General features: G+C 39.9%; 1 protein-coding gene across 1 annotated transcript; it reads right to left on the reverse strand.

The window, feature by feature from the left end:
* Positions 1-436: 436 nt before the first annotated feature.
* LOC140181377 (uncharacterized) lies at positions 437-7833 on the reverse strand. Its single transcript, XM_072224928.1, has 6 exons — positions 7755-7833; positions 3152-3846; positions 2688-3070; positions 2442-2588; positions 1480-1899; positions 437-842 (listed from the first exon to the last, which is right to left on the reverse strand). Exons 1-6 carry the CDS (start codon positions 7831-7833, stop codon positions 437-439), a joined length of 2130 nt encoding a protein of 709 aa, XP_072081029.1.
* Between the last annotated feature and the right edge of the window lie 3240 nt (positions 7834-11073).

Below are 11073 nucleotides of genomic sequence, written 5' to 3' on the forward strand. Positions count from 1 at the left end.
TTGGTCCATTTTTGGGTCAAAATCTTTAAAATTAGTGTCAAAATTCGTATTTTAAATATTTCTACCCCTCTAAATTATAAAAATTGATTTTTCTAATTTCTTTGAATAATAATTAATTTATTAGCTAATTATTTATTAATTTTGTGGGGTTTACATCCTACCCCCCGGTTAAGAATTTTGCCCCTAAAATTCATATTCAATTACCTGAAAATAGGTGCGGGTAGTCTTTTCTCATTTTTGACTCAAGTTTCCAAGTGTGTTTCTCAATTCCAGCTCAACTCCAAGAAACTTCTACTAACGAGACTTTGTTTCCTCGTAATTGCTTAACACTAGTATCGTCAATTCGAACCGGAGTCACTTGAAGTGTCAGATCCTCTTTCAATTGAACTAATTTATGTTCTAAAATATGGCTAGCATCAGAAGTGTATTTCCAAAGCTACGACATGTGAAACATGTCGTGCAAGTTTGAAAGATGCAGTGGTACAACTATCCGATACGCCATCGGGCCGATTCTCTTCAGGATTTGAAACGGACCGATATAATGAGGATTCAATTTCTTTCCTTTGATCGCTCTACCCACTACTGTTGTTAGAGTAACTCTTAGGAATATATGATCTCCTTCATCAAATTCTAACGGTTTCTGTCTCTGATTGGCATAGCTCTTCTGGAGACTTTGAGCGGTAAGCATTCTGCTTTGGATTTTCTTAATCTGTTTGGCGGTTTCAGCTACTAACTCAGGCCCTAACAAACTTGTTTTCCTAGATTCATACCAGCATAGCAGAGATTGACACTTTCTCCCATACAGAGCCTCATACGGAGCCATTCCGATGCTCGCATGACAACTGTTATTGTACACAAACTTCACTAGTGGCATATAACGATCCTAGCTCGCCGGTTGATCCAGTGTTTGTATCATCCTCTCTAATTGACCATCAGTTTGAGGATGGTACGTGGTACTTAAGCTCAATTGAGTTCCAAATGCTTTCTGAAATGCTCCCCGGAATCTTGAACTAAAACAAGGATCTTTATTAGAAACTATGGTTGTAGGCACACCATGCAGTCTTACAATCTCTTTGATATATAAACGGGATAACTCTTCTAAGGTATAACTCATTCGGATAGGAAAAAGGTGTGCAGACTTCATCAACTGATCCACAATTACCCATACTGCGTCAAATCTTGCTCGAGTCCTCGGCAATCCAGACACAAACTCCATTGCAATACTTTCCCATTTCCATTGTAAAATTTCTAAAGGTTGTAATGTTCTAGATGGTCTCTAGTATTCAATCTTTACTTTCTGATAAGTCAAACATTTTGAAACATGCAACGCCACATCATTCTTCATTTCCAACCACCAGAACATTGCTTTTAGATCATGGTACATCTTGGTACTTCCTGGGTGGATAGAGAATCCACTCTTATGCGCCTCCTTCAAGATATCTTGTCGCAAACTCCAAACATTTGGCACACAAATCCTACCTTTGTACCTCCATATTCCATCTTCGTCCCACAAAACTCCCCATCGCTTTCCCTTCTCGATTGCCGGCAACACCTTCTGTAACTCTTGATCGTTTTGTTGAGTTTTTAAAAATTTCGGACTTGAAATCACTAGAGATCTGCAGTTGGTTCAGGCATACACTCCCATTAAATTCTTCGACACCCAGTCTTAACTCCCCAAACTTGCTCACCAAATCCTCTTCCTTAATCATCATCCAAGCGACCGTCAACGACTTCTGACTCAAGGCATTCGCTACAACGTTTGCCTTCCCTTGGTGATAACTTAACTCAAAGTCATAATCCTCCAGCAAATCTATCCACCTCCTTTGTCGTATGTTGAGCTCCTTTTGATCAAAGAGATACTTGAGACTCTTATGATTTGAGAAGACTCGAAACTTCACTCTATACAAGTAATGCCTCTAAATCTTCAATGCAAATACAACTACAGCCAATTCCAAGTCATGAGTTGGTTAATTCATCTCATGAGGTCTCAGCTAACGCGATGCATAAGCTACCACGTTCTGGTATTGCATCAACACACACCCCAGACCTTTAAACGAAGCATCACAATACACTTCAAAAGGCTCATTAGGTTCAGCTAACATAAGCATAGGCGCTATAGTTAGTTTCTGCTTCAAAGCTTGAAACCTCTCCTCACATTATGATGTACAGACAAATGGCGCATCCTTTCGAGTTAGCTTTGTTAAAGGCAATGCAATTTGTGAAAAGCCCTGATAAACCTCCGATAATATCCTGCCAAACCTAAGAAGCTTCTAATTTCCGTTACTGGTGTAGGTTGTCTTCAATTCATTACTACCTCAATCTTAGAAGGATCTTCAACTATTCCCTGCTTACTCACTACGTGACCCAGAAATTTCACCTCATTCTTCCAGAATTCACATTTAGAAAGTTCAGCATACAACTTCCTCTCTTTCAGAATCTACAGCACAATCTGCAAGTGTTCTGCGTGCTCCTCCTCAGTCTTAGAGTAGATTAGAATATCATCAATGAAGACGATGACGAATTTATCCAGGAAAGGACAGAATATCCGGTTCATATAGTCACTGAACATAGCAGTGGCATTGGTTAACCTAAATGACATCACCGTGTATTCATAGTGACCATATCGAGTTTTAAAAGCAATTTTTGGGATATCTTCATCTCTCACTCATATCTGGTAATAAACAAACCTTAAGTCAATCTTGGAAAAGACACCAGCTCCTTGCAATTGGTCCATCAGATCGTCAATTCTCGACAATGGATATTTGTTCTTTACGGTTACTTTATTCAGTTGTCTGTAATCTATGCACACCCACATACTTCCATCATTCTTTCTCACCAACAACACCGATGCTCCCCACGGAAAAACGCATGGACGAATGAAGTTCTTACTCATTAACTCCTCTAGCCGAGCCTTAAGTTTAGCCAGCTCCAAAGGCGACATTCGGTAAGGTGCAATTGAAATTGGTCCTGCTCCAGGAACCAGCTCAATCGCAAACTCAATTTCTCGAGAAGAAGTATATTCAGGTATATTTTCAGGGAATACTTCTAGAAATTCATTCACAACTGGAATCTGATTCAAACTTTGTTCACGGCCCAACAAACTGGAAGCCAATAGTACGAATCCCGATCACTCACTTCTACTACAATTCACCATGACAGAATTCAAGTAATATCCATTCGCCACCATCGGTCCTACTGAACCTTTCGACATAAACTGCAGTGATCTTTCAGAACAATCGAGCAGAACATGATTCTTTGATAACCAATCCAATCCCAGAATGAGATTGAGGCCAGTCATCAGCAGACAAATTAAATCATGGACAAAAGTTCGGTACTTAATTTGGAACAGAACTTGTTGACAGCCTAATCTAGTTACGACAGCCTCAGAGGCATGAGTATGTACTTGCAAATAATAGGCTAACATGGTTATCTTCAATCCTAACTCACTAGCTTTCTCAAACGATATAAACAACTGTGTTGCCCAAGTATCAAATAAAGCAATTAAGATTTTACCACCAATTTCACAATTACCTTTAATAAGAGTGTCTAACCTCTCAGCACCATCTGCCGTCATGATAAACACACGTCCCTGCTGCTGAACTCTCTCAGCTTCCTGTCTCTTCTGAACTCTCTCAGCTTCCTGTCTCTTCCTCTCTGGACAATTCCAGGACACATGCCCAACTCTATCACAGTAGTAGCGTATGCCCTGTCTAACTCTACATGGAGTGTTAGGATGATATGCCCCACATCTCCTACATGTCAAGTTGTTGGGAGGATTCTGAATCTGCTTTCCTTTGCCTCTTCCCTGGTTGTTGTTATTATTGAATCTCCGGAAGTTATTCTGACCTAGATGTTATTGTCGGACATAACTGCCTTACTTGAAATTCTGTCCTCTAGGCGCAAAGTTCCTCCCCTGATCTCTCCTAACAAAAGCTCGGTGATTACCTGATTCACCCAAAAATTTGCTTCTCAACAAATTTCCTACCGGCAAGTGTACCGGATTGTTGTCAAGTAAAAACTCATTGTAGAGTGAGGTCGAATCCCACAGGGATCGGTAGATTGATCAATGTTAATTAGACAATTATGCTAGTTGAGCGAAATCAGATTTGGTTGAGAATTACAGAATGTAAATTTGGCGGGAAACTTAAATTGCACAAAATTAAATGACAGAAGCTTAAATTGCAAGAAATTAAATGGGAACGGGGATTAAGCATGAAATTAAAGAAGCAGAATGTAAAAGAAATGGTAGATCAGAGATGGAGAAGCTCATTAGGGTTAGGAGATGTGATAATTCTCCGGATCAAGTATATTTTCATCTTTTCCTCAATCAATGCATTCATTGATCTCCCTGGCAATCTTAGGTGATTAGATCCCAATTCCTTGGCAATCTAATCTCTCTAAGCATGAACAATTGCCCAATTCCTTGATTTAAGTGCTCATGGGAAGAGATGAAGTTTGGTCACTGATTATACCACACAAATTCATAGATCAAAGTGTTGGTAGGATTACATGTCACTATATCCATCCAAACCCCAATCTAATCCAATGTGAGAAGGCAATTCTAACATGATCTCCTCATTCCTCTTCCAAGGTTTCAAGGAGATCCAATTATGAATAGCTTCTTTCCCAAGTAACTATTCAATTGGATGAAGAACGAAAGCTTTCTAGTAAAATCAAGAGAAAAGAAAGAAGAAGAAGAATGAAAACTAATATTGATCCATTGAATTACACAGAGCTCCCTAACCCAATGAAAGGGGTTTAGTTGTTCATAGCTCTCAAAATGGAAATTGGAATTGAAAGATACATTGCAAAAGAAATTGAACAGAAAGTAAATATGCAGTGCAGTACAATTCAGGAAAAAAAATCCCCCAAAAAAAGTTCTTCCTAACTTAAATTCTAAACTATTTATACACTCTCTTCCATTGATCTTCAATCTCTGAATTGGGCTTTTGGCCTTGATGGAATTGGGTTGAAATGGTTCCAATTGGTTTCCCTTGCCATTGAGAAGAGATTTGTTTGAATTGCAGAGTTCTGGTGCTCACGTTGGAGTCAACATTTGATAGCCAACGTTGACTCAAACACCCTTTTTAAAAACCAGAAAATTTGCTGTCATTGGCATTTGACTCAACGTTGGAGGGCCAACGTTCCGCTACCCACGCGTACGCGTGAGGCGTGCACGTGCCTCACGTGTGCGCGTGCCTCACGCGTGCGCATAGATGCAAAGATTTCGTTTTCCAGTTTTAAAAACATACATGGGAGCGTTGGCCTCAGCGTTGGACCTCCAACGTTCCCTCCAACGTTAGCATATTCACGCGTGCGCGTACACCACGAGTATGCGTGCTGTGCTATTTTTCCCATCCACGCGTACGCGTCAATAACGCGTGCACGTCGTTTCAAGTTTTTCAATTCCAAATTTTGGGCTCTTTATTGCGGACGTTGGAGGTTGGCGTTTGAGGCAACGTTGGACCTCCAACATTCGTCAGTGACGCGTACGCGTGACCCACGCGTACGCGTGGATGGTCAATTTTGTCATTCCACGCGTGCGCGTGACACACGCTTACGCGTGGATACAGAAATTTTGCTCTTTCACGCGTACGCGTCATAGACGACGCGTACGCGTCGCTCAAAAATCATTCAGCTCCAGAATTGAACATTTTATCATAACGTTGGGGGTAACGTTGGATGTCCAACGCTCCCTCCAACGTGAGCCTCAGCCAATTATGCAGAGAATTGTTCTGCCTCTCTTCCAACGTTTGAGGCAACGTTGGTGGTCAAACTTGGCCGCTGATAAACCACTATTTTATGGTTTATCTTGTGCTAATTTGAGTGGTTTTTATCAATTCTTTGCTCACTTATTCATATAATTTGCATGATTTTACAAATCCTTCCTAATTGTGTGAAATAGTTGAAAACATGTTTCCTAGGCCTTTAAACAGTCAATTTTAATTATCCTTTATTACCATTCGATGCCGTGATCTGTGTGTTAAGTGTTTTCAGGCTTTATAGGGCAGGAATGGCTTAGAGGATGGAAAGGAAACATACAAAAGTGGAATGAACGCGAGAAAATAAAGTTTTGAGAAGCTGGCAGCGACGCGCACGCGTGGACGACGTGTACGCGTGCCTAGCGTAGAAGACAAGTGACGCGTACGCATGACTGACACATACGCGTGACAAGGAATTTGGCCAAACGACGCGCACGCGTGACCTACGCGTACGCGTGACATGCGCCACGTGCAGAAAGCACTGGGAGCGATTTCTGGGCTCCTTTTTGGCCCAGTTCCAGGCCCGAGAACATAGATTAGAGGCTGCAAAATGGGGGAATCACACAACAATTCAATCATTCATTCACACAACTTTCACACAACTTATTGCTCTTGCTTTAATTGTTATCATTGATGCTTGCAATTGTTGGTTTTAGATTTTACATTCCCTATTACTTTTCTATGTTTTTATGTTATGCCTTCCAAGTGATTGATAAAATGCTTGGGAGGATTTTAAGTTAGATTTTTATATTCTTGGCTTTGGTTGAGTAATTGGAGACTCTTGAGTTATCAACCTCCTTTGTTGATTGGTAATTGAAAGTTGCTGGTTGATTTGGATCCCTCTAAAGCTAGTCTTTCCTTAGGAGTTGACTAGGACTTAAGGAATCAAATTGATTAGTCCACTTGACTTTCCTTCATAGTTAAAGGTTAACTAAGTGGGAGCAATGGACAATTCTCATCACAATTGATAAGGATAACTAGGATAGAACGTCTAGTTCTCATACCTTACCAAGAGCCTTTCTAGTTATTAATTTAATTCTTGCAATTTACTTTTCTTGTTCCTTATTCAAAAACCCAAAAAGATGCTATATCATAACCAATAATAACTACACCTCCCTGCAATTCCTTGAGAGACGACCCGAGGTTTAAATACTTCGGTTTATATTTTTTATTGGGTTTGCTTAAGTGACAAACAAATTTTTGTATGAAATGATTCTTTGTTGGTTTAGAAACTATACTTGCAACGAGGATTTATTTTTGAAATTCTTTACTAGCAAAAATCCTGTTCATAAAAAAAAAATTGGCGCCGTTGCCAGGGATTTGCAAACGTGTGCCTTATTATTGGTTATTGTGAATATTGTGAATAATTTTGCTTTTTCGTTTCTTTGTTAGTGTTTTTATTTTTTGGAGTGTATTTTCATTAATTTTTATTAGTTTTTATTTCTCTTGCTACTATGAATTCTCACCCTTTGGCTATTAGTTTGGTTACAATCATGTTGTAGGAAGAGGAGATTACAATGGAAGCTTGGATCAAGGATGGGACAATCAAAGATGGGAGGAGCCACAAGGATTTGATCAACCCTCTTGGCAACAACCACCTCCAAGGCACTATCAACAACCATTCTATGATGCGTACCGAGACAATGGTTATGGTGGACCTCTTCGTGACAATCAACACCCACCATAATATACCTATGAACCCCCTCCTCAACATAGTTATGAACCACCATACTCACAAGCCCCTTTCCACCATTCACCTCCATATGATCCCAACCTTTATCCACCACACCAACCACCATACGACCCATATGAACCATACCCAGAACCACCACCTCAATATACACCATCTCCATACCCTTATCAAGAGGAACCACCTTCCCACTATGAGCCTTTTCTCTTAACAGATGAACCCTCCTATCCACCCCAAGCTCCCATAGATGATACCTTTAGTGTTATTCGCCAAGGGCGACAGGAGCTTCAAACCACACTTACCTCTGCTCTCACCGGTCTTACCTCTACTCTCCAAGCTCTTATATCTCGTGTGGATCCATCCTTTACTCCCAATACTCATCCCTCAAGCTCTAATGCACTTCCTTTTCACCCATGTCCATCAATCCAAGAGCAACATGATCCAAATTACGCTATTGACATGGAACAAGAGAGAAGGGATCGTCTTAGGGACGTAATGGATCGGGTTCACGCATACATACTTCAAGAGAAGCAAGAGGAAGCCCAAAAAGTGGAGGTAGGAGAGACCCTTGAAGATGAAGGAGTAGTTGAAGAATTAGGAGGAATTGAAGAAAGTTGTCAAGAGGTGGAAGTTATCAAGGAGGAGTTGGATTTCGTACTAGAGCAAGTGGAGAACACCGAAATTATTGAAGAAGAGGAAGTGGTTGAGGACTTAGGAGATGCAGAACCTCCATGGAAAACTCAAGTCATAGAGCCTCCTTCCAAGATGTTTAAATTTGATGTTGAGGAAGGTGTACAACCTCCAAGACATATCATGGTTGAAGACTTGGACGTGGTTGATCATGAGATTGGTTCAATAATTAATGAGTTCTTACCTACCATTGAACCCTCTCCAATTGAACTAGAGGAAGAGTTTAATGTTGCAGAAGCTTGTCAAGAGGTGGAGATCATCAAAGTGGAGCCTAAGAGAGTGAAGCATATATTGGCAAGGCTGCCACTGGAGATACCTCCCCCCAAGTTATTACCATCCAACACAACATTTAAGTGGGTACAATTCTTATCCTTAAACTATACCTTCCCACTTGAATATGGTCTACTTGAAACAGATGGACAACTTAGAGCTATCTGCGGTCTTAAGAGTAAAAGGGAGATGGTTAGTGGTTGGCAACACTATCCTGGGTTCGTTATGGTTGGAAGCTCAAGGCCTAATTGCAAGGGTTGGTGTAATTTTCAATTGAATGGGTCTAGGAGGATGTTTGGGCGCTTAAATGAGAATTCCAAGGCTGAACTACCTGGATGGAATCATGATGATCCGCTTGAAGACGGGTGTGGAAACAAGATTTGGGATCCCGGCATACAAGAAGATCAACTTTGGGAGCTCAAAGCTTGTAGAGAACTTCATCAGGGCTTGGTGAATTTATTTGGAGATGTCAGAGGTTATTGGAATTCCAAGCGTTGGTGGAAGTTTCAAGACGAGTTCAAGCACAAGCCACCATGACAAGAAACTCACCAAATGTCCAACTTAAGGATTTTAACTAAAAGTGCTAGGTGGGAGACAACCCACCACGGTATGTTCGTCCCTTTCTATTCTTAGTTTTATTTTATTTTCTTTTTATCAGTGTTCATTCATAATTTCTGCATCACTACCTGCATTCTGCATATATATATATATATATAAAGGAATCGACGCGCACGCGTAATATGTGTATGCACAAATAAACAGAGAGTTGCGCGAGAGACGCGCAGGAGGGGTGTGTGGCGCACAAGTCACACCACGCGTACGCGTCCCCTGTAGAAAGTTCAACCCATGCGTAAGCGTCAACGACGCGTACGCGTGGGCATGAAAATCGGCGTAAAAGCGTGATGAACAAAGAGTTGTGATGGTCTAGGGCTGGCACTGTGCTAAAGGCACAAAATCACCCACACGTTCGTCCCTGACGCATGTGCGTCCTTTCGCTTTCAGACCACCCACGCGTACGCGTAACTGACGCGTACGCGTCGCATGGCTTCTTCAGTTTTCACGCGCACGCGTGACTTGCGTGCGCGCGTCGCGCCCCATTTCTCATTCCCTTCTCCTTTCTTCTCTCCTTTCTCCTTCTTTCTTCCCCCTTTCTTACTTACTTCTCTTCCTTTCTTTAACTTCTCATCCTTATTCTCTTTTATTATCTTTTACTTCATTCATCTCTTCATTCATTGCCTTTTAATTTTGTGCATGTTTATATTTTCTTTTCTAATTTCATTATGTTTTCGTTGGTGTTAAATGTTCTTCTTCAACTGTTGTATCTTTTTTGGTATTATTTTGGTGCTCAGTGACTTGTTTTATTCTGATTGGGTGATATTATTTAAGCCAATGCTAATCTTTTATGATACCTGTGTTCCTTTTGCATTGACATGAATTTATATTGTCTTTCATCACCTACTATCTCTTCCCCATTGTCGCAATTTTTGCACTATTGATGTGCCATTTGCTCCTACTGTTTTCTCACTTGTATGTTGTAGCTACCGTGAACTTGAGACTCTCGTTATTTGGCATTAACCCACCCATATTTTATTTGTTTTCTATCCTTGTTTTTGGGTTACTTTTCTTCCCTTTTCTCTTCTTTCAGGATGGCCACCGAGAAGGGAAACGGAAAACTTTTACATAGGGCGACAAACAAGTTCCTACGCACATTCTTTGGAAAAAGCGTCAGTTGGAGCCACCCGTCCACTTGCACGTCTTAGCATGCACCGAGGACGGTGTAATCTTTAAGTGTGGGGAGGTCGATACCGACTTCCATGGGTTAGTTATTTCCTTTCTCAACACCAATGTTTAATATGTTAGTTGTTGCATTTGTATGTTTGATTGCATGTTTGTTTGATTTTGTGCATGTTCTTCCACCACTACTTGGTTGGAGTGATAAGTTCTTTTTCAAGACCCTTTTTATAGCATTTCACTAATTTAAATTAAAACTTTTGTGTTAAACTTGTTTGAGGATTGTAATTTGGAACATAGTTTATAGCTAAGAACACACAACCTGTGAGATTTTGAGCTTAATTATATGGTTACATTATTTAACCATGAATTTTATTCTTGTGTGTTTCCTTCTCTATGATTGTAATCTATATTTTGTTTCATTCTATATGTCCATTGTTTAGTGTATTTACATGCATACATATGATTGAGGCCATCACTCGTTATTATCTCATTTATCCCAAATAGCCTACCCTTTCAATCACCTTTGTTAGCCACCTTGAGCCTTTTAATCCCCATTTGTTCTATATTTTACCACATCACTAGTCTTAAGCGGAAAAATAATTAATTATCTGATTTGAATCTTTGGTTAGCTTAAGATAGAGATTGTGAATCAATTAAGTGTGGGGAACTGTGGGAACCTGGGTTAATGGGAATGTGTTATGTCTCTACTTTATCTGAATATTGGAAATTTGGGTACCTACTCATGTGAACTCAGAAAAAAAAATTTAAATTAAAAACCCATGTGCATTGATATATTATGTTTGCTTTCAATATATATATATATATATATATATATATATATATATATATATATATATATATATATATATATATATATATAAGTACATAAACAAATAAGGGGACAAAATTACCCCAATGCTAAGTTTA

Source organism: Arachis hypogaea, chromosome 18 (genome assembly GCF_003086295.3).
Source record: "Arachis hypogaea cultivar Tifrunner chromosome 18, arahy.Tifrunner.gnm2.J5K5, whole genome shotgun sequence".
NCBI classification, from domain to species: domain Eukaryota; kingdom Viridiplantae; phylum Streptophyta; class Magnoliopsida; order Fabales; family Fabaceae; genus Arachis; species Arachis hypogaea.

Coding starts and splice junctions, on each gene's coding strand:
- LOC140181377 (XM_072224928.1), bottom strand. CDS start 7,833: ATGAGTATTGGGAGTAAAGGATGGATCCACACGAGATATAAGAGCTTG. Junction 3,847..7,754: donor TAAGACCGGTGAGAGCAGAG/GTAAGTGTGGTT, acceptor AATAACATCTAG/GTCAGAATAACTTCCGGAGA. Junction 1,900..2,441: donor GAACACTTGCAGATTGTGCT/GTAGATTCTGAA, acceptor TTACTTGTATAG/AGTGAAGTTTCGAGTCTTCT.